Raw genomic sequence first — 22,710 nt, 5'->3', positions numbered from 1 at the left:
ACCCGCTCAATTTGCCCTACATTACTACGTGAAATATAGGTACTTCTAACTCTTACGGATCGCGGTGATGTGTGAATTCCTCCTGCAGTTAAGTGAATGATTTTTGTCATTTTAAAATGTATCTGTGTAGAGAATAGCACAACTTTTTTTAATGGTAGCTTTATTTTCTTTCATATTGACAGCTGTAGCATTTCAGCTTGTGTGTGAGATACACTTTTAAAGGAGAAAATAGAGCAAAGAACTGCAATAAAAATAGATAATCATGATAATAAGTAGCACCCCATCGTGTTTGAAACGAAGCATTAATTTTTAAACTCATCTGCATGACTATGATTATATATTTGTGCACGTGTGGCCATGTATTGAAAATGAAGGGCGACATGTCTCATACAGCTCAATGGACAAAAATGTTTACTTCTTATTCAGTCCACTGCCCATCGTGTCCATCACACATACTTAGCAGTAGGCATATTTTTCCATACATCCCAATAGTTATAAATTGAAACAACAGTTAAAACTTCAGAATTATAACAAAAATGTTTTACGATGACCTGGATTCCTCGCTCCATACTCAAAGCTGACGGGCAGCATTTGCTTTGGATTGTTGCTTGGTGGATGGACGCTACTCAAAAACCAAAAGGAACACTTTTTAATCAAAGTGTTGGATTAAATTAGTTAAACATACTGTATGTGGTCAGGGAAATAACAGAGAGGGTTCTTAGTTAGTCCTATGTCCTCTAGGTGGCCCTGTGCTCACTGCTGAGCCCCTTGGAGCCTGATTGGCATTTGCCATAGAATACCAGAAATTGAAAGTACAACACTTTTGCCTTGTGCTTTTCACACATGGGAAGAGGTGACAGACATGAAAGGGTCTGGACAAGCTGTGGAAAATGCTATGCTGCCTGCACCATCGCTCAGCACGACCGGTTTTGTGGTAGGTCAGTGATGGTCTTGAGAGGAATGTCCATGGATGGAAGCAAAGGCCGCTACAGATTAGGCAACGGCACCCTGATTACCAGTAAGTATCGGGTTGAAATCTGTGGACCCACTGTAAGACCCTACGTTGGTTCAGTTGTTCCTGGGTTCCTCCTGAGTCCACAACAATGCTGGGCCTTATGTGGTGAGAGTATGCAGGCAGTTGCTGGAGGATGAAAGAATTAATACATTGACAGGTCCCATGTTCACCTGATCTAAATCCAGCTGAACTCCTCTGGGACATTACGTTTCTGTCTATCTAATGCCACCAGGTTGCACCTTAGACTGTCCAGTCTAACTCCTGAGTACAATTCTAAGTTGCTACAGTGAAATTTTAGTAAAATGTACTTTTAATTTTAAGAGTATCTTTGAATCCAGCCCTCTGTAGGTTGATCCTTTCGTTCCTAACACATTACCCAATCTATATTAAAATAGAAATCCAGCATGATTTTCCCCCACACATATGATATAAAGTGTTCCTTTATTTATTTTTTGAGAAGGGTATAATGAACTTTCCCCAGTTTCAAAAATAAAAGTGCTGTTCCACTGTCATTTTAGTCTATACATGGCAGACAAAAAAAAATCTAACATGCGGCAATAGGCTTATAAGGAATTGATGTACATGTGCTTTAACTTTATTGGATCAGCATGTATTTGCAAGTAAAACTAATTTTTATAAAAAGAGCAGTATTTATAGGGTCAGTGAGGGTTGGCTAGTCAAACAGTCAGTCTGTAGATGACACAAAAGCTAAATATTACCCTTCCGAGACAAATGTAGACCTATTTTAAAAGAGTTTATTATAAATAAGCACACAGAAAAATTATACACTTATACAAAAAGGACAAAACAACATCCACTTAAATATCGAATGCCATCAATATATACTTGGATCTCATCACACCACTATCTAAATGTTAGCGTCCAGAGGTATACAGCATTTCATTAAGATATGTTGTGTGAAAATTGAATGTGTAAGAAGCAAGTAGATCCAAGGCATTGACTTCATACAACCTTCTCCATGAATCCTATTCACAAAGTAAACTTTTACCCCTTTTCCACTAACAGGAAACCGGTTCAGTACTGGCTGTACACCTAATCTTGAAGCCTTCAGAGCATTCTAGCCAAAAATAAACTGGTTGGGACCTGACAGTCGGTCCCTTGTTGGAATAAAATGGATGTTAAGTTTTTCCAGTGTGAATCATGGTGAAATCGGTGGGTGTGCTAGCTTACTGCTAATACTGCTTTAGGGTTGCGCACTCTCAGCATTAAGTCTCACCCTTCCTAAACAGGCTCTATGCCAAATAAGTGGAAGCCTTTTTACTAAGCAGGAAAGGCATATTCTCTCACACTCACACGCACACACACGCACACACACACACACACACACAAACATCACAAGGAATGTAGCAGTTCATGACTTTAGTTGCCAAAGGCGCACAGACGCAGACACATACCCTCTAAAATAAACTGAAGTCATTATGTGAATTTGGAAACAGTATTGAACCATTTTCCTGCAGTGAAAGGGGTATAAGAGTGACCATTTAATCCCAAGAAGCTATCCAAATTTTAAAATTAGTTTTATTTACAAAGAAAGAGAAAAAAATTATCATGTACATTACATCAGATCTGTGGTTGGAAAAAGAAGAAATTAAAAAAACAAAAAAAACAAAAGCAGGAAAAACAAAAAAATGAAACACCTTTAAAAACGTGGCTGTGATATTGAGGCTCTGTTAACATTTCAGCTAACCCACAAAGACCGATAAGAGAGTTGTGCTAGCGGAAATGAATGTGATGGGACAGCAAATATAATAAATGCAGCAATATACGTCTGTCCTCAATGTAAAGATAACAAATAAATATATTTATTCATTTACTGCTGCTGGTAGTGGTGTAGGGGTACTCTAATTAACCTTGTTTTCACAAGTAAGCGCATATCTTTAAAATCTTGTTCTTCATAAGACAGAAGATAAAAAGCACACAGAAAAGCACACATCGGTGATGAGCAGAAAATTGGTCTCTGCTGAAAATAGGTCACTAGTGGCCACAGTTCATTTCAGTAAAGATAGATACAGTACAAGGTTCATTAGTTATCTATTTCCTTATTTCCTGTAGGGTGTTGCTGCATGAACCTCACGTGTTGATGCATTTGACAGACTACTGTAGCTGGCTCAGGTTAAAAAATATATATATATATTGCAATGGTCTATAAAAACTGCATTGTACAAACTTTCAAACTCCTGGAAAACCACACACTTAAGAGACATCTCGCTCAGAGCGCTTGCTGTCGCCACTGCTGCTCGTACACTATACCACAAATGATGACTTCTGTGTGAAATCCGCCTGAGAAACAAGCATATCAAACAACACAATCAAAATAAAGCTCTGCTTCATCCATTTTTGCACAGATACCATGTTTTAGCCCTGTATGCAAAGTGTATCACATGTGACACATGAGTTAGTTTATGCCGACTAGTTGCACAAAAAAAAATAAAAAATAAAAATAAAAAAATACCAGATGTAAAATTTAACCTTCGATAAAGCAAACTGATATTTAGTTTAGCTTAGAAGGTTCAAGTAACACTCCAATTTTTTTAAAAAAAAATTCAATTTTCTGGCAATTTCAAAGTTCAAATATACCAAGCACACTTCATTATAACGAGAGCTAGAAGTACTTATTATAACAATGAATCCGCTAGTGGAATGAAAGGCAACGTTGTACTTACATCATCACCACCACCACCACTAGGTGCTGCTTGGTAAGACTGGTTCATCTTTGAACTGCTGCAAGAAAAATGAGGGGGGGAAAAACCCAGTATTGACATCACCAAATATAGATCGCTATCAATTTTACATTATTAAACCAAAGGCACTAATGTTAAGTAACATTTAAATGCATAGAAATATGCACTTACCTTTCTTTCTTTGCTGTAATAGGAAGAAAGGAAACAACATCAGCACAGAGTACTTCTTACAGATACACTTTTTAGACCTCTGCCTGCCTGAATCAACAAACTAACTTTTCGCTGATCATCGTCAGAACAATGAGGACGGTAAAAGTCTGATTTGAATATAATGTGGAAAACTAACCAGGCAGATATCCTTTCTTTTTGGCAAACCAAACGGCAAATATCAGTAGGGCCACAAGCAGCAGAGCCACTATTACACCAGCAACAATTCCTCCGGTGTTTAGGTCGCCTTGAAGAAAACACAGGGAAACATAAAAAGGTGAACCAGCACACTTTCTTTGTGAGGTAAGGAAGAAATGGCTCAGGCGAAAGCATTTTGTGGAGTTTAAAGTGTGAAAGGAACTTACGAACTTCCATCTTCATAGCTCTACATTTCTGAGCAGGGCCAGCATCATTGACAGACTCACAGTAGTAGTCAGCTGTATCAGTCTTGGCTGCAGCAGGAAATTTCTGTGGCCACACAGGTATATTTTAAACTTAAAGGCCAACACACCATATCAGTCATAGTAAAGGTTACACATGTAACTAGCTAAAGCTTACCAGTTCGCCACTGGTTGAATTCAACTTGTAGGTGGCGTTTTTGAAGCCAGCAACGTTACTAGGGTTATCAGGCAGAAGAACGTTGTTTTTGTACCACTTGTATGTGGGGCGCGGTGAAGCGCTTTCATCAATGCAATACAGGATGGCTGTGCTGCCCGTTGTTACCGATGAGGGGACTTTACAAAATGGCACAGATGGAGGCACTGTAGGACAAAATGTTTAGTTTTTATCTGGACCACTTATAAATGGCAACATACGGTCTTCATTACAGCAAGTAAATGTGATACATAGTCTTACCCAGAACAGTCAGAGTCACTTCTGTTTCCCCAACTTGGGTTTTGTCAGCGCTGGTTATCTCACAGGTGTACACTCCAGTATCTTTACGAGTGACTTTGGAGAATCTCAGATTGCTACCACCATACACATTCAAACGGTCAGCATACGGCGCTGTGGAAGAAACGCAGCATTACGTAACCAGCATGGAAGTATTCAGACACCACATTCAGCAGATGGGTTTCAGGACAGGTTATTTGGTTGGTCACAGAAAAAGGTTTTTTCTAGTGTTGTCAGTGTTAATCTAATTAAAATGACGTTAACGCCATAACTGCATTAACTCGGCGAGCGCCGTTAGCTCGTCAACGTGTTAGTGCAGTTAACTCGTTAACGCCGTGCAGCCCCACGCATGGGGCGATCCGCGGTAACTCGCTAACAGAGATTTTCCGCGTTAATGCAGTTTTGGCGTTAACGTCATTTTAACGAGATTAATGCTGACAGAACTAGTTTTTTCTTTTAATCTAAATCTGGATCTGTCAAATAAAACGGACCATGGCAGGCACCAATGTGATCACCGTGACTGATATTGATGATATTACATTCACCGAATTTTGTCAACAGTGACATCAAAATAGAATTTTTGGAAAATTGTGGTTTTATTTCACATGCATCATGTGTTTTTGTTTTTTAGTTAAACTAATTAAAGTGTCAGTTAAAAGAAAGAAACGTCAAACTTACCTGTTGGTTTCCCATCGTGAACCACAAACACCTGAGAGCCTTTTCGGTCCTTAAACTTCCATCTAAGTAAAATGTTTGAACCAAAGTCTCCTGAAAATGAGCATGTCAAATCCACATCTGGAAAGAGAGAGGGAAATTTGTGTGGTGACACCATTAACCTGCATAATTCTGCAGTCTATTATTTAAATGCAGTTTTGTCTTATTATATGACTTCATCTTGAAAACCTCTGAATCTGTGATTTTAGCAGACACATCATAGACAGTTTGCAATTTTCCTGGGTAATCATTCACAATCCCATTTTTTGTTTTGTTTTTTTAAATTCTCTATTTTTAACATGTTTGATTTCATTTTCTGTTTATGCTATTTTTTACATGAACAGCACTTTGTGAACCCTGGTTTATTTTAAAGTGCTTTATAAATAAAGGTGGTATGGTATTCAAAATTTTGTTTTAAAACTCACCTGTGTTCTCTTCCGCTCGTACATTTGCCTTTGAAGTAGTGACCGAATATCCACTTACACCTAGACACACAGATTAAAATAAAACAAGTAAATAAATAGAACACTCAGCATCAAGTGTCAAGTCCAAAATACTCACTTCCTTTAAGCGAACCGGCTTGTAGCCTAAAGGAATATAATGCAAGTGAATGCACGGTCATGATAGAGCTACCATTCTTTGTCTCTGAAATAAACTACAAAACAGGGAAAGCATAACTTGTGTAATGGAAGGTTTGATATGAGTGATCGGTACAAGTGTTGAAGTGGACATGTAGCGATACATGACTAATTTACTTCATGGAGCCCTGTTCATAAAAGCTGACATGGATGCAACTCTGTCTGTGAAGCTTATTTAAGAAAGAAGTGGTTAAAGTAAAATTTTTAAAAACATGTTTAGCGTCATCTTCTGTCAGCACGGAACATTTCATCATCAGGTTGGTTGGTCGGTCGCAGCCAATAGTTAACTAACATAAACTAATGTTACTAACTCGTAACAGAAACAATAACTTGGGGGCCTAAGGATGATAGTCATCAAATCTTGTTTGGTTTTCATATTTTTAGTGATATCAACTTATTTTCTTTCTTTTTTTTTGCTATATTTTCCAGGTAACCTATATTTGACCAAAGCATAATAAAACCGGAAATTCTGTTTTTTGTTGTGTCACCCGAATATTTTTAGTGGCCCCCGTATGGCCACGCCTATGAAAACATTCTCGAGGTGCCCCTGGTTCCATGATCAGCTGTAAGTGCTATTATTACTGTGTGGAAGCAGTTACTGAGTCACCAGCGATCCAAACCACCTCTAGCATTAATATCAGCGCACACACAAAAAAAATGTGCACCAGGAGCTTTACAGCATAGGTTTCCACAACTAAGCAGCTCTTGTATGCGTAATATACAGGTGGCTCTATACTTTTGTCTATATGCTGCTTGTGTGTATGGCTGCATACGGGCCAAGCACTCTTGAAACGCAAATGTAATTTATACACGTTTCATTACATGTGCACTGTCAGTGTAAATAAAAAAAATACATATATACATGACCAAAAGAGACAACAACATAATATTAAAATAAGCCAGTGTATAAAATACAATAAGCTTACTGAATAAACCTATAAGCAATATCCTTACCATTTACTTGGACACACACAGACCCCATAATGGTTTATAAAAGAAAAATTAAAAAAAGCTTATTGATAACACACACTAACAATAGGCCCTGCAGGATAGGAACCTTTTGGGTTTAAAAATACTCATTGTGTACTCAATGTACTCTGTGTAATCTAACCCAGCGGTCCCCAACCTTTTTTGCACCACGGACCGGTTTATGCCCGACAATATTTTCACGGACCGGCCTTTAAGGTGTTGCGGATAAACACAACACAATAAAACTAGTACTGGTACCGAAAAAAAGAAGATTTATTTATAACACACGTGAAAAGACCCAGGAAAACCGAGTAAACGATAAAAACGATAACAAAATAACGCTGAAAACCGATAAAAACCCTGAAAACCATACATTTCACACCTGATCGTCAACTCTCGGCCCGGTACCAAATGACTCATGGACCGATACCGGTCCGAGGCCTGGGGGTTGGGGACCGCTGGTCTAACCTGTCTGAAAAGTGAAGCATGGCGTGAGTAGGAAGTTTGTGCCAACCATTTGCTGAACACAAAAAGCAGATTAAAAAAAGAAAAGAAAAAAACCCCTACACACATGCACAGATAGTGCTCTGCTTAAGCTGCTTTGAAAATTGGGTTTTAATAAACCCAGTTTTAACACTCCACAAACATGGCATGCAGGAATAGGTGAAGAGACGCCAGGAGGAGATTTTATTACTCAGGCTTCAAAAGGTAACATCATTTCAAAGTTAATTTTTTTTTGTACTTTGTTTAACAAAAGAGACCTAATGGTGTCTAAAAATCAATCGAAGGTTTTCATTCATTTAAATAAACTAAAATAATCATTCTAGGCTGACGGCCACGATCAGAAAACCCAAGTCCTCCCTCTGTATTACCAGGAAAATTATAAGGTATTCCCAGTAGACCACAATCTTCCATTATGTAAATAATCAGGCATACAGCACTGAGGATTGAAAAAACACACCCTTTGCCTAAACACTTGGAGCATGCTCAGAAGCTTTCAGGGAGTGGTCAAGCAAAACATCAAAACAAAAGTGGCTCATTCCTGTCTGCTGAACCAGGAAGCTTCCGGTGAAACTATCGGCTCTCTGGGTGAAACTGGGTCTTTTCAGGCACGTCAGCGGAGCTTCGGGGACACTAAATCATTAATGCAGCCAGTAAAAAGCTTCTCTGTCACACCACATGTCCATCTGTTGCCCCACTCCACATTACACTGCACAGCTGCCATTACTTTAGAGTTACATGATTAACCACTGCCCTGTCTGCTAAGCTTAGGTAGCACAGAGAAGCTTCAACTACAGCAGAAGGCAGATAATCATTAACTCAGTGCAAATTCATTCTGTGAGCATTCATCACGTTTTTTTTCAAGGTGCTGATAAAAATAAAGCTAAACTTCAGATTAACATTGATACAAATACACTGCTGGCATGTGTTTTCATAGCAGACCAACCTAAAGCCTGTGTGCATTTCTTACAGGCAATCTCAACCGAGATAAGTTTGATGGAAAGATGAGGTAGGAGTGCAAACTGAAAGAACACACCATGACTTCCTTGTTTGCATACTTTTAGAGTTTCAGTGTACATACATACTGAGAAGTCCTGACAGCAAATGTACCTGAGAAGTGGAACAAGTTTTAAAGGAACTCGTCTGACAAGCCAGAGTTTGATTCATACAGCAGAGTGTGCTTATTGTATTGCTCACATTTTGCACAAGCTGTAAACAGGCTACAGAGGAATGGTAGGGGACGAAAATCCTCACTTCTTTACAAGTTTGAGGGGGAGTTGTTTTATTTTTGTACATAACATACACAGGTGATAACCTGAACAGACTTTGAGTTTACTCACTGTTAATACCAATCCAGAAAAATTACTGTAAAAATACTTGACACCTTGCAAGCAATTCAGAAAATCTGAGACAGTATAAGGATAAAAAAAAACCACTCAACATGTGTATAATGACAAATGTGAAACTGTATGCAAAACAACAAAAGCAGCAGCAGCTCCAGATTAACCTTTTTAAAAAAAAACAAAAAACAACACAAACTCAAAACTGATAACTACACTATTACACAAATGACCATCAAGCAGCGGAAGGAAACTTGGAAGGAAAATACAGAATAACGAGGAGATGACATTTAAATTAAGGCGGAAGAACAAATAATATTACACATATTCAAATTCAAATTTCAAATTCAAATTTTTATTTGTCACATATTGTTCAGGTCTGGGGGGGGGGTTATCTGGATGAATCACTAAACTAAACTGATTTTTGTCCCTGATCAGTATTCTTATTTTTACGATTAACTTATCTTTTCCATAAAGAGATTTTTTCATGAAGATTCACCTTTTTTGTTTGTTTGTTTGTTTTTCTGCAGAGATGATTATCAAAAAGCCGAGCTGTATATAAAACACACTGCACCTCACAGAGAATTACAACAGGACAAACGATACTGACCGATACCTACTGACCCCTTTAAAGTGGGCATGTGACAGGAAACTTAAGAACTTACCAAAGTAAATAGCAGCTCTTTTGATGAATTACATTTGATTGAATATGGCCTCGCTAAACATCTTTACATTTGTGTAAAAGTAATGGTGGTGTGGAAACGGAAGGTTAAGATGTTTTAAGAGTAGGACAATTCCGGTCATGTAATAATTCAAAATGGCCTTTCATGGTTCTGCTCAAGACTAGGGCGTTGTAACTGAACCTGCCCATATTTTTAAAGAACCGTTAAGCTTATAATTACGGTTTGGCAAAAACTACTGCAAAACAAGATTACTATCTTCTTTAAAAATGAAAAAACAAACAAAAAAAAACAAAAAACAAAAAGAACAAAACACGGAGCTTCAACTGTTGAATGGCTACAAAGACTAAAAGAACAGCACATAAATAAACATTTTTAAAAAATTAATAGATAACTAAAAAGAAATCCCAAGTTTTCTCACCTATTGCTGCGCCAGAGAACAAAAGCAGCCAAAGGACTCCTCTCACAGTCATGTCGGGTTTCTTGTTTATTATTCGACGGCGTTCTCCTTTAAAAATTCTCGAGTAAAACAAGCCGAAAGTACGCAAAAATCTTCTTTGTGTCGAATAAAGAACGAATGGTCTCCGTTTCACCGACTCCTATTTCACTTATTTCGACGTTTCCAGCTCGAGTAAACACCTCTTGTTACCTAAAGAATCAGCGCAGGTGACTACAAACACCTAACTTCCGGTAATAAGATCCTGTCAGGTGCCGCCCAGAGGCTGATGGAGAAAAACAGGTTTGACTAGAACACGCCCAATAGAAACTACATCTCCCCGATAGGAAAGCATGTGCAATGGCTAGTTTGTCAATACTGTAGACATTTCCAGTCTTTTAACCCTCACACATTCTCAGCTGTGTGGGTTCTGCGTGAAACTGATGTGCGTGTTTGTAGGCCATGCAAGCGCTTGCAGTTAGGTCCTGCCGTGGTGTTTTCCAGCTGAGTCAGAAGTGAGGAACAGAGTAGACTTTCGATGGCACTGTTTGAATAGATTCGTACAGATTCTTATATTTTTTTTTACCTTGTTTTAATGTTTGTGTGTGCTTCTTGGCCCCTTTTTTCTTAATGCATTTATGTGAAGTACGTTTTAACTTTGTTAAGAAAAGTCCTGCATAAATAAAGTTTATTATTAGCACCATTACATTTCATTTTAATCGGGATATAGCTTAACATTATAATCGCAAGCTTTGCTGTCATTATACTAAAGGTACAGCCGAGCTGTATGCAGCACAATTCAGTCCTAAGAGAGCAATCTGTCTTATTAAACATATGTACAGAGATTAAAAAGAGAATTGCTAATAAACACACCAATATAAAAAATACATATTTAAGCATGTGTGTTTAAATGCATGTTTATTTTAGGTACATTAACTAATGAATCCTTATTGAAACAGAAACAGAAAAAAGTGGATAAATGTGAACCAAACAAACAATGAAACCACCTCCAGTAAGCCTGGTTTTACTGCTTTTGCAATCTGGACAAACAATGAGAGTCAAACTGCTGCCTGACTTTCTGTCTGCCATCTGTTTTCACCTTTCAAAATCTATGAATCAGATTGTATTTTTAGCTTGTGTGTCTCTTATTTCCTCTCATTTTAAAGGCAAGTTCCCCTGCATGAGTAATTGTATTGGAATTTATGTTTAATCAATTAGTAATATTTAATTCATGATTTAAATATAGCCCACATCTGGCTGATATGGACTGTTTCTTGCATCATAATATTCAAAACTTTGTCATATTATCACTTGTTATTTGTAAGATAAAGTTCACAAGAAGTGCTGGAAAGTAAAACTGTGCAAATGATTCATCAGTACATGATTCGGTACTTTGGACCCCGAGATGACACCGTGCTTTGTTACGCAACGCCAGCATGTTACTGAGTAATTGTTCAAATAATGCTCACAGGCACACGGGATTGGGCAACACGATGACAGGAGTTACTCGGTTCGTTTGGCACTTCAGTGGAAATGTTGCTGTTTAACCGCATGCCGATAACATATTATCAGATCTTCTGCTCAATCGTAGGAAGACGCATTTTTAAAATTGCCTGTCGGTGTACAATGACATCATGCAGCCAAAGGTATGTGGGCATACAGACACCACATACTTGTGATCATGAAATGTATATGTGCATTTTAACAACGTTATTTCTATTTAAAAGAGAGTTTAATGATACAACTTTATAAAAAAATGTATTTTATAAAAGAAAATCCATATTATTTCTTTATTCTGTATACAGGGTACCAGTACTATAGACTAATCATCTTCCTGTTTTGGCAGAATACAAACAATCAGTAAAATCATTTTTTTTAAATGGTAGTTGGACTGTATTTCTTGTTTACAAGGACTACTTTCCAGAAGCTGAACTCAAGTGTGAATTTTATTCATTCATTTTATTATTCATTCATTTTCAGTTAAAGGATGCAATTTCAAAACAGATCCTGTCAGTCACAGATTTTTATAGAAACGAGATATTCTTTTCCTTCTCTTTCACTGTTGCTTTTCAACACCTTCAAATACAATTTGACTCACTTGGCTCAGCCAAAGGATATGCGCCTTTAGTATAGTATGAAATACCAGACACTGTATACACTCACTGGCTACTTAATTAGATACACCTTTCTACTACTTGACTGGACCCCCTTTTGTTTCCAGAATCGCTTCAGTTCTTAATGTCACAGATTCAACAAGGTGCTGGAAACGTTCCTCTGAGATTTTGGTCCGTATTGGCACAAACTGCTGGCTGAACATCCATGATGCAACTCTCTTGCTCCACCACATCCCACAGCTGCCGATGACACTGAGATCTGATGACTGTGGAGGTCATTTGAATCCTGTAAACTCATTGTCATGTTAAAGGAGCCAGACTGAGATGATCTGAGCTTTGTGACATGGTGCGTTATCCTGCTGGAAACAGCCATCAGAACAGGCTGACCTCAGGAGAAAACACTGCACCAGTGAAAGAATTTTTAATGTAAATTCATAAATTCATAAAGACTGAGTATCTGACTTAGCTTATAGTTTCAAACATGTACTAAATAAGCCTCAGCCAAACATGGCTTATGTGTTTTAGGCACACGTGAAAGGCAAAATTTAAAAAAAACTGTGTTTGGGTGTCTTTGCAACTGTAGTTGAGGGACTTGATACAGACTATTGATCCTCTCCTCAGAATAGAATAGAACACGATAGAATAGAGAAACTTGATTGCATGCAATAGTAAGTCAAAACATCATTTGAAGCTTACATTAAAACCCTGTCAGCTATCTTCATTGCTCCATCCAATTTCTATTGACAAATACACAGCACGGTCTCCCGTTAGTGGGCCTGTGCAGCACAAGGTCACTGCCATCTGCTGTCATTTTTTGACAGCCAGGAGGAGACACTAGGGACAGATTTCAGTCAGGCAAAATAGATTGCTTACCTTAACGAGCGACGTGACTCAGCAATAATTCACATTGGAGAGTGCAGCGTTGCACTTTAGAGCTGTGAAGATTTCACTCATTAGATGGAACAGCAAAACTAGTTTCCATCCCTTCTTAAAAACCCTCTAAATCAGACAGTTTTTGTCTTATTAAAGAAGCAATCTGTCAATATCTTTGACTACATCTGCTACAATGATAGAATCTAGATAGTGAGCACTGCAGAATCTAGGATTTCAATTTTAAATCATGCTTTTTTTCTCATTAACCCTACTGAAAGTCTGCCAGATACAACAGGTAACTTATAGCTTAGAGCTAATATTAGTTTAGAGTATAGTGTATATGCAGCAGTATGTGTGCTTAGTATTGAGTGCATAATGCCAAGTGTGCAAGTGTGTGACATACCAAATATATACTGTGAGTACATTCAGTTTAACTTATTGCACTTTGTGCATACACGCAACTTCGGGGGAGTACAGCATCAGTGACCAGATGGTTATGGTTGCAGTGTTAAGATATGCAGCAGTTTGGCGCCTTCTTCACAGCCAGTGAATTTCCAGCAGCATGGGAAAGGTCATCAAGGTCAACAGTAGGCCACTGCAGCTTTGTAATAGGACACTCCATGCAGAACAGGGGAGGAGGAGCTCTGCGATAAGAAAAAAGCAACACAGGTTCACAAGGACGCGCGTTTTGTTTGTCAAGCTCACATGTTCTATTCTTATTTGTAAAAATAACAGGAAGTGCACATATGGGTCAAACGAGCATGAGGATAAGCATCTTACTCTTCTCGACTACCGAAGTTTTGGTCACAGGGGCCGAGTCGCCCACTTTGATGTTGCAGGTGAAGGTGGACTTGCCGTTGGGCAGGTTCTTATACAGCAGGCGACAGATGTTGCCTGGGAAGATGCGGGCTTTGGCACGTTTCTTGAAGGGGGCGTGCTGCTCCTCCGATGGGTCAGTGGTGTCGAAGAGGCGTTCACCGTGCGTGTACTTGCAAAAGACTTCTGATGACTCAGAAGGAAGTGAGTATTTGCAGTCCATCCTGAGGTGGTCCTCGTCTATAGAGCAGTAGGACAACTGAATCACCTTCTGAGCAGATGCAAAGCCTATAATGAAGCAGGAAGAGATGATCCGAATTAAGAACACAAACGTATACATTTGGGGTTGCTCACGTGAGGATGCGTGTCTTACCAAAGAGTAATATGGTGGTAAACAAAGACATTCTCCCGAGGTTCCTAAAAAACAAAACAAAAAAGAGGAAGTTAAGAGTTTTTTATTGTGTTTGTCTCGACATTAGCTGGATTCCAAATAAATCTGAGTCAGCTGTAAAGAGTGGAGTCAAGTCACTTCGGAGACATGAACATCACACTTCTGCTGCTCTGTGCTAAACCACAGAAAAGTCGCTGTACCCTTAACGCTACACAATCGATCACAATCCAGCCTCACGGTTCACAATGCAAAGAATCGAAGTACAAACTTTACTGACACATTTCCGTGCTTAACCTCTTTAGAGGATACCAGCTAATTATTCACGTCCTCGATATGTAGAAAGAATAGACTAAGCACTTCATTTTATTTGCTTGATGCAAACCAACCCTTTCCTGCATTCAAACATTTGCTTTAGAGCAGCTGGACCATATACTTCATCCAGAATAACCGAATGACAGAAATGCATTGTGCATGCCACGGTTCGATATTTTGCCATTCAGATTAAACAGCATGCACAAACATAGCGCATGAATCCCTCTCACCTTCTCTGATGCATTTTTGAGTCTTCCTCAGTGCTCTGCAGTGTGATGCTGGGGGTAGATACAGTAGAGGTCGGCTTATAGAAGAAGCAGGGGAGAGAGGGAGGGCGCGAGGAAGGGAGTGGAGGGGGGGACACAGAGAGGGGAGGGGGAGAAAATGCTGCTCCGGTGGACTTTGGGGACATTTCTTAGGACTGTGTACGGTTTTCTATTGATTTTCAGGCTGTTTTACCAGAGGACGGAGGATCACGTGTCAGTACACAAACCTCTGGTTTCATTCTGAAAAGAATGAAGGAGGCAGATGAATGAGAAGGGATACGTGGTGACGAGGATTTGATTAGCTGGCACACCTCCGCAGCTGATCTACTCAATATGTGCAAGCGCTATGTGTGTCAGCAGTTTCTCTGCTACTTTCACCAACATGAATTTTAAACACAGAGATGTGGAGATTCGTTTACGAAGAAAAGGAGACAGAAACCACGAGATCACGAGGCTGATGACAGGATCATATAGTAGCTTTCTGCTGATACTTTATCAGCAGTCATTTAATTAACCTGATAGCGAATCATGTGGGAGGATAAATCTGCAAACATTATTGGAAGTGGAAAGAAGAAGCTTTTAAAAACCAAACAAGAGACCACAGCTTCCACTCCTACAACCGCACTGTGGACTAAGTTAAATCTGGTAAAGACCCATATCATGTAAAGCTGAATTGCTGCCATAAATATGATACTACACACCTACTTTTTCAAAACACTTTTAATGGTAACACTTTAATCAGGTGGGGGGTTGTAAAAATTGTATCTAACGTCCAACATCATCTTATACTGTCTAAAATCCTCAACACCGTCCAGATTTTGTTAAAGTTCCCAGAGCCAAACCCACAGTGTGCCCTGCATCCTCATCACACTGCTTATCCACTTCATCAAGATCCTTCCTGAACAGCTGCCATGCTGAAGCAGTCTCCCTGACAGAAGTGTTGCAGAGGTCGCACAACCCTCAGCAGTCTCTGATAGCAGAGGATGCCTGCTACTCTCCTCCCTTTTAATATTCTGATGCTATGTTTTCTTGCATTTTCTTATTGTCTTCTCCTTTTCGAATATAAATAGCTGAGAGTGCAGGCTGTGATGATCCCCGCATGCCAAAAGTATTCATTAGAGACTCTGTAGCTGTGAACCCTGCTGGTCCTCTGCTGCTAATACACTGCAGATGAAAGACGAGCCCTCGCCTGTTCTTTTCCAATAAGTATTTTCCTCCTTTACTGTTGCCATACCATATAGCTAGTATTATATTATCATCAAGAAATTGTTACTAAATAACAGTTTTATGTTATGCAGAATATGATACATGCTTCTGGTATCTCTCTTCCACTTTAGGAAACTTAGCATTATTGTTCTTGGTGTACAGAGGTATGCCTCCTGGGTCAAATGTGTATTGTGTGTTATCCTTTCCAAGGAAAGAAAGGAAGAAACTAAAATGGTAAATGAACTGGCTCTTATATAGAACTCAAAGGACTTTATACAACATGCCTAATTCACCCATTCACACTTATTCATACAAACACTTTCTATGCTTAAGTGCTTTCTATTCAGCCTTACAAATAGTGGATAACCTGCTCTGCCTCCTGAGCTACAGCGACCCCAAAGTAAACTTTGAATGCAGGTGTGTGACAGTGGATAGGCTACATACATCTGTCTCTGTTAAATGTCACATTTATATCTAAAAATGTAATGTCCATATATGAAAAACTACCTCGTTTTCCTTTTTTATTTTTAAATGTTTTGTATATGCTCACCAGTCACTTCATTAGGTACACCTGTTCTAATTCTTGTTAACACAAACATCTAATCAGCCAATCAAATGGCAGATGCTCAGTGCATTTAATATATGCAGACATTGTCAGGATGCCCTGCTGAAGTTCAAACTGAGCATCAGAATGGGGGGAAAAAAGCTGATTTTAGTGACTTTCAACATGCCATGCTCCTTGGTGATAGACAGGTTGCTGATCTACTGGGATTTTCTCAGAGAACCAGCTCACAGACTGGGGGGGGGGGGGGGGGGGGGGGGGAAGCCCCAGTGTGATTAACTCTTGATGGTGTCAGAGGTCAGAATGGCTAGACTACTGATAGGAAGGCAACAAAAACTCCTTTCAGCCAAGGTATGCAGAATGCCATCTCTGAAGCAGCAGAAGAACACACCAGATGCCACTGCTGTCAGCTAAGAACACTGCTCAAGGGACACTTTGGGTCCTTCACTACCAACTGAGCACCGTTTAAACACTACAGTCCATCTTGGCAACATGGACCAAAATCTCTGAGGAATGTTTGCTGAATTTATGACTTTAAGATTTAAGACAGCTCTGAAGGTATAAGAAGGTCCAGCCCAGTATTACAAGATATACCTATAATAAAGGTTATTGTTTATATATATTTGTCATATGTATGTCTTAAAGTTTAATAAAATATAGCTCTATATCAGCGTCTTCAGTTGCTAGAATGTCTTTCTCTTTAGTTTAGGTGTTTTATATCGTTTTACCAACAAACACTGATCACACCAGACTAGAGCATGAAGGGATATTAATACTATAGGTACTCTATTTTACTGAAATGCCAAACTCATTTTACTTGTCCTAAGAATTTAAAGGCTTCTTCTGCCACTTATTAGGGTTCACTGCCTGATTTGACATTTAGTCCTTAAAAATATAAGGAAGTCAGTATTTAGGGGAAGCAAATATATACAGTACAGTGCAATAACAAACACCACCTCTACACATTTACTTGTCCGTGGGTAAAATGTTTTTTAAGACTACTGAAGTGAAATGATGTCAGCTATCAGTATGCTTAAAGCTCCCCTGAGTTTGGATTCAGCATGCTTCCCCGCGTGTACTTGCAGAGAAGTGACTGCTGTATTTCTCGGTTGTGCTTCTACTTTTTGACCTGCAGGGGGAACTCTTGTTTTGCGGCAAGAATTCAGTTTTACCCGCCTGAAACGTGGACCGCTCAGCAGTCTGCTGCAGTGCACGGACACCGCAGGGGCGTAGTCCTACCGGCATTCGGGCTGCAGACAGAGTCCCACATCCAGGCCTGTTAGAATTACGCTATTAGAGGCTACAGGAGGCTAATAGGTGCGATTTGAAGGTTATCCCACCTTTAGGTTGCATGCTCGTATATGTGTTTGTCTGACATATCTTGTGGTGGCATTCTGCGGCAGCGTAACTTTAACGTTTTGTCCCATGATGAACTTTGCCAGGCTCCGGCTGGTGTGAAGGTTGATCTGATCCGACAGATAGCCTGTCTATCGCCATGGAGCTGCACCTGTCCGTCATAGGCTGTCTCCTCTTTGGCAACATAATGATAACGCATCAGACGACTCACAGTATGTCTCTTTAATTACTCTTTTTGTTACCATCCATTGGCATCCAGCCCCGTTTTAAGTGGAATTTATTACTAGGACGAGAATGCTGATAACACGAAAGATATTATCTATCTATATATCTATATAGATATATCTATATATCTATATATAGATATATAACCGTTACTGAAATTTAAGCTCCACAGTCCTTGTGATCGAGTCAAAAATCTTTCTGTGTTACTGCAGTGAAGATGTTGTTGCTCAGTTTCACCACAGAGATCAGTAAAGATTCATATAGATTATGTAATATACAAGGAAAGAGTCTTTTATCACAAATTATTTGTTATAACTTTTGACCTGAGTGGACAGGAGAACACACAGGCACACATGAATAGATATAGTTAGATATATACAGAGAGAAAGAGAGAGCAATGTTCAAAATAAAAACGGCACTTAATAAAATAATCATTTAAAAACTCTATTTTGTATTTATTTGTTGTCTTTGTCTAATATTATAATTAGTTAATGAATAGGCTGTACATAAACTATATTTTTCAAGCAAAGCTGTAATAAATTTGGCTTTATTTCCCAATGACACTTTTGCTGTCCCTGCCATTTCTCTTTTCAACCAGTCAAGAAGCCCGCAGCTCTCTTAAGTTAGTGTGAACAGCAAAGCTATTTCTTCAAAATAAACTAATACAAAATAAAGAATGTAAATTATCAAATAATTACAATTACTTTGGCCCAACAACAATACACATGCCAGCTAGCTTGTTGAATATCTTGGCACATGAGCACTTTGTTCGATAGCAGCTGACATTCATTTATTATTCAGAGTTACAGATATTTGAGGGTTACTTTTAATCTCTTCATCTGAGAAAGACGCACAACACTGTTGTGTGAATGAACTGGAATGTGAATAAAAACATTTGCGGGGTCATATTTTATGTTTACATGCTAAATTAGCTTGTTAGCTAGCTCAGTGAGTAGCCTTGTGAATGATGGCCTCTGTATCTTGAAGTGAAAAACATTCTACTTCAGTTGTAATGTTATAACACTAAGGGTAATGAAATTCTATTTCATAATAATTTGTTAATAACAGCTTGAACTCACTGATTTAATGATCAAGATCACACCAAATGTGAAAACCGGTAAAAACTTTGTATTCATGGATCGTCTTCAAACTTCACCGCAATATATTAGCGCCTGAGATCAAAGGTGACCTTGAAAAAAAGAAGAAACCATAAGGTTAAACAAATTAAGAAAAAGCTTTTATTTCCGTTAGACTATCTCCAAATTTTAAAAGTAATATTGGGGGAGATAAGCACATTCTTTGTCTGAGCACTAATTATTATTTTTTCAATACAACATTATATAACTTCACAATGACACCAAAAGATTAATATACTACGCTCGGTCCGTATTACCACTGCTGACCTTAGCATAAAATATCAAAGTTTTAGTATAACCTTTGACTTTCAGGGTAATTGCGCTCTCTGTGTGTTCTTGTCTTAAATTTGAAATCTTATCGTCTTATCTTAAAAATTTCCATCACAGAGCAAACATCCTGGCTGCTTCTGTTTCAGTGAACCCGGTGACTACATTCCTGTTTGCTCCACGTGGGCCCCAGATGTTTCCATGTCTCACCTACCTGGAGCGAAATGTCAGGGTGGACTGTGAGTTCCCGGAGACCTACGAGGTCCCCGGCCCCTACTGCGAGTATCGGCAGGACAGCCGGCTGGTGGGGACCACCTTCCCCAACCAGGTCATCTACGTGTCCATAGACGACCGTAGAAGGAGCAACGTAAGCCTGGTCCACCCTAATCTGTGCCGCCTCACCTGGGCGCCGATGGCCGATGAGAAGCCGTACACCTACACCTGCAGGGTTTATCAGGGGAGCACTTGGAAGGAGAACAGCATGGCCGTTCATCACAGTGAGTAGCGTTTACTCATTATCTGTTTCCCACAAACACCGGTGGAAACTAAACTTAAGCTTTTCTCCTTTACAGGGCTTCTTCCAATCTGCTCTGCAATCAGTGTTATGTTCAAATCAGCACCTTGGCTTTTATCGCTGGTGTTTTCACTTCCTGTGGCTGTGGGTCTTCTGAGTCCTTGATCTCTTGCTTTCACAGGATAGCAACTCAGTGGGCCTTTTTTAGTACATGATTTATTTCTCTCTCTGGCATGATGGTTGTGCATTAAATCAAGTTATAGGCAGAGAGTAGAAGCTCTCTAAATGAAGACTGAATAAAAAATTTTAAATAACCTCTCCCTTAGCATTGGACTACTCTTCAAAAATGTACCGCTGATGTGTAAGAGATTGTATGTATTAGACCTCACTGTCACCTCAGTACCTTGATCACCTTTGTTTCACAAGGGAAAAGAATTCATGACAAGTGGAAATGGCAAACACGGCAAATGAATGCAGCGCTAAAGGGTGTTCGTTCTCTTTTATGATAAAAGATTTCTTCCCTAACAAATCTTTTATGATTTGTTTTAAATCAGATTTTTTTTCCTCACCCCAAATGGTGGGAGTACGTAATCGGTTCCGTTTGTTTGTCTGTCTTTATTAGGTCTCTCTTGTAAATAAGTTTTGGGATATACAAATATTTTGTTAATGAAATTTATTACAAATACGTTTTATCATATTAGAGAAGCTGACAGAAGAAGTCTATATATGCCTATATTAAGAGTGGAGGTCATCTCTGAGGGCTTTTGTTCTTCTATCATAGAGACATATCTATAAAAGAATAGAGAGTGCGCAAGAGCTCATACGGTCTGTAAACCTAAAGATGTATTCATGTGGCCGCTATGACATTTGAATGACAGTAATACATAACTGCACTAACACTGCCTTTCCTGCTAGCACTGGACCTCTTTGACCTTTAGCTCATTTAAATTAAACCTGGACACTGGATCTGCACAGACGGCCCACCTGATAATAAGAAAATCACTCAAATAAAACCTTTTTTTGGAGAGCAATAACATAGCTGGGACGATCGCTCCTTCCCTCGAAGATCTCGGAGAAGATCTTGCAGTCACTCCACCGCGTTTCAGTCTTTACTTTAAAGGATTTCTCATGTTATTATCATCATCATTCCACCCCAAAGCTCAAAAAGACACGGAGTTGGTGTAGCTGTTTCGACTTTTGCAGCTTTGCATTGATTAAATAAAAACTTAAATAGCAGCAGTCCAGCAGAAACACATCTCCAAGATATGAAACATAAGCAATAGATATTGGAAGTGTAACTTTTTGCATTTCAAGTAATCGCTGCAGCACACCTTGGGTGTTTAAACGAGCTATTGCTTAAAACATTAATGTGCATAGTATTGGCAAAATATGAAAGTAATATTAGAGTGTTTCAATTTTATTATGTTATCTTTAAAATGTACTCACCTTCCATACTATCCAACACCAACGTTTGGGGCCCTGCTAGGCTGTATTTATGCATTTCTTAGTTTTAATGATCACAGTGTACGAATAATTGTGTCTGCAGTTTTTCTCCATTTAACTATTTTCAAGGCACCTTTTTTCAGTATTATTTAGAAAATGATTCTTGGAAGACGGCCTGATATTTTTCTTCTAGTCATCATTTTTGATTGTTTTACTGTAACACTAAAGGTGTACTAAGGTTTGCTAAACTATATTGAAAAATAAAGATAATGAATTATGAACGTTACCTGCATTTTCTCGGCACAAGTCACTATTTTGAAAGAATGTGTTTTTTAATTTATTGTGTTATGGTTTGTTTTTATTGCTTGGCCCTGTGCCGACTCATTTCACAGAAATGAAATGTATGAAACAAATTAAAATATAGTTGGAGGACAAGAGGTGAGTCTTATCTCGCACTCGTTTCAGGTTAGGATAGAAGAACACGTGTACACATGTCTAAACACTACCAAAACAAGTTAGCCATATTGATTCTGATTCTTTTTGGTTTTGCTACCTTACTATTTCTGTCCAGTAGAGAGAGCACTTTTGCAATATATAGAAAGCCATTATATGTGTAGTATAGTATCCATAAAGACCTATACATAAAATGCCTTTTATGACTTAATGTATTTAAAGCACATTCATTGTCTTGGTATTGAAAGGTGCTGTAAAAATAAACTTGTCTCATATTGTATTGCCTGTGGGTCTTTGTTACCGGCACTACACACGGCTATATTACAGGAAATCTCAGGTGTAATTATTAATATTATCAACATTAGTTTTTGTTTTTTGGGGGCCCAGATCTTTTGTGTCATGCATCCTGATTATAATTAGTGTGATTACGAGTTGGTGGAACATAATAGATTTACATAGATTTACATAATAGATCATAATACAATAATTATAGTTCTACAACTGTTTATAACTTGTATAGTTCATATATATCAATATATTTCATATTTCTGTATAGTTTTCATATTTATATCCTCTTCATAGCCTGTACATAACTTGTAAGCTCACTACAGCCTGTACATACTTATAGTTATAGCATATTCATAACATACCTTCATACCGTGTACATTGTAACATACCTATAA

General features: G+C 38.6%; 3 protein-coding genes across 4 annotated transcripts; 1 reads left to right on the top strand and 2 right to left on the bottom strand.

Moving 5' to 3' along the window:
* Position 1: 1 nt before the first annotated feature.
* LOC146700007 (uncharacterized) lies at positions 2-22,307 on the top strand. 2 transcript variants are annotated; one of them, XM_085469998.1, is made up of 5 exons: positions 2-87; positions 17,769-17,950; positions 18,076-18,201; positions 19,767-20,114; positions 20,190-22,307. In XM_085469998.1, the coding sequence occupies exons 3-5, from the start codon at positions 18,129-18,131 to the stop codon at positions 20,294-20,296; spliced, it is 528 nt and encodes a 175-aa protein (XP_085326124.1). In that variant the 5' UTR covers positions 2-87; positions 17,769-17,950; positions 18,076-18,128; the 3' UTR covers positions 20,297-22,307. The 2 variants fall into 2 exon arrangements, with proteins under 2 accessions (XP_085326124.1, XP_085326123.1); XM_085469997.1 differs by lacking the exon at positions 2-87 and having other exon boundaries at positions 17,235-17,950.
* On the bottom strand, positions 1,751-10,356 carry f11r.1 (F11 receptor, tandem duplicate 1). Its single transcript, XM_085469996.1, has 10 exons — positions 10,079-10,356; positions 5,955-6,014; positions 5,494-5,610; positions 4,780-4,929; positions 4,483-4,685; positions 4,290-4,392; positions 4,064-4,171; positions 3,889-3,901; positions 3,700-3,757; positions 1,751-3,316 (listed from the first exon to the last, which is right to left on the bottom strand). The coding sequence occupies exons 1-10, from the start codon at positions 10,128-10,130 to the stop codon at positions 3,281-3,283; spliced, it is 900 nt and encodes a 299-aa protein (XP_085326122.1). The 5' UTR covers positions 10,131-10,356; the 3' UTR covers positions 1,751-3,280.
* Positions 11,870-14,896, bottom strand: thy1 (Thy-1 cell surface antigen). The gene is made up of 4 exons (XM_085469994.1): positions 14,830-14,896; positions 14,270-14,313; positions 13,861-14,184; positions 11,870-13,724 (listed from the first exon to the last, which is right to left on the bottom strand). Exons 1-4 carry the CDS (start codon positions 14,841-14,843, stop codon positions 13,618-13,620), a joined length of 489 nt encoding a protein of 162 aa, XP_085326120.1. The 5' UTR covers positions 14,844-14,896; the 3' UTR covers positions 11,870-13,617.
* Positions 22,308-22,710: the final 403 nt, after the last annotated feature.

This window comes from Copadichromis virginalis, linkage group LG10 (genome assembly GCF_057382275.1).
Source record: "Copadichromis virginalis isolate Kocher_CV1m ecotype Utaka linkage group LG10, C_Virginalis_male_GT1.1, whole genome shotgun sequence".
Lineage (NCBI taxonomy): Eukaryota > Metazoa > Chordata > Actinopteri > Cichliformes > Cichlidae > Copadichromis > Copadichromis virginalis.
Note: the sequence above shows the minus strand (reverse complement) of the source record. Positions and strands in the feature narration are given on the sequence as shown.

Bases quoted from the DNA above. Each gene is read 5' to 3' on its own strand.
- f11r.1 (XM_085469996.1), bottom strand. From the start codon at position 10,130: ATGACTGTGAGAGGAGTCCTTTGGCTGCTTTTGTTCTCTGGCGCAGCA. The intron at 4,686-4,779 runs GTAAGACTATGT...TTTGTCCTACAG, and splicing joins AGTGACTCTGACTGTTCTGG to TGCCTCCATCTGTGCCATTT. The intron at 4,172-4,289 runs GTAAGTTCCTTT...GTTTTCTTCAAG, and splicing joins AGCTATGAAGATGGAAGTTC to GCGACCTAAACACCGGAGGA.
- thy1 (XM_085469994.1), bottom strand. The intron at 14,185-14,269 runs GTAAGACACGCA...GCTTCATTATAG, and splicing joins TACCACCATATTACTCTTTG to GCTTTGCATCTGCTCAGAAG. The intron at 13,725-13,860 runs GTAAGATGCTTA...TTCTTATCGCAG, and splicing joins AACTTCGGTAGTCGAGAAGA to AGCTCCTCCTCCCCTGTTCT.
- LOC146700007 (XM_085469998.1), top strand. From the start codon at position 18,129: ATGGAGCTGCACCTGTCCGTCATAGGCTGTCTCCTCTTTGGCAACATA. The intron at 18,202-19,766 runs GTATGTCTCTTT...CTTCTGTTTCAG, and splicing joins AACGCATCAGACGACTCACA to TGAACCCGGTGACTACATTC. The intron at 20,115-20,189 runs GTGAGTAGCGTT...TCTCCTTTACAG, and splicing joins CAGCATGGCCGTTCATCACA to GGCTTCTTCCAATCTGCTCT.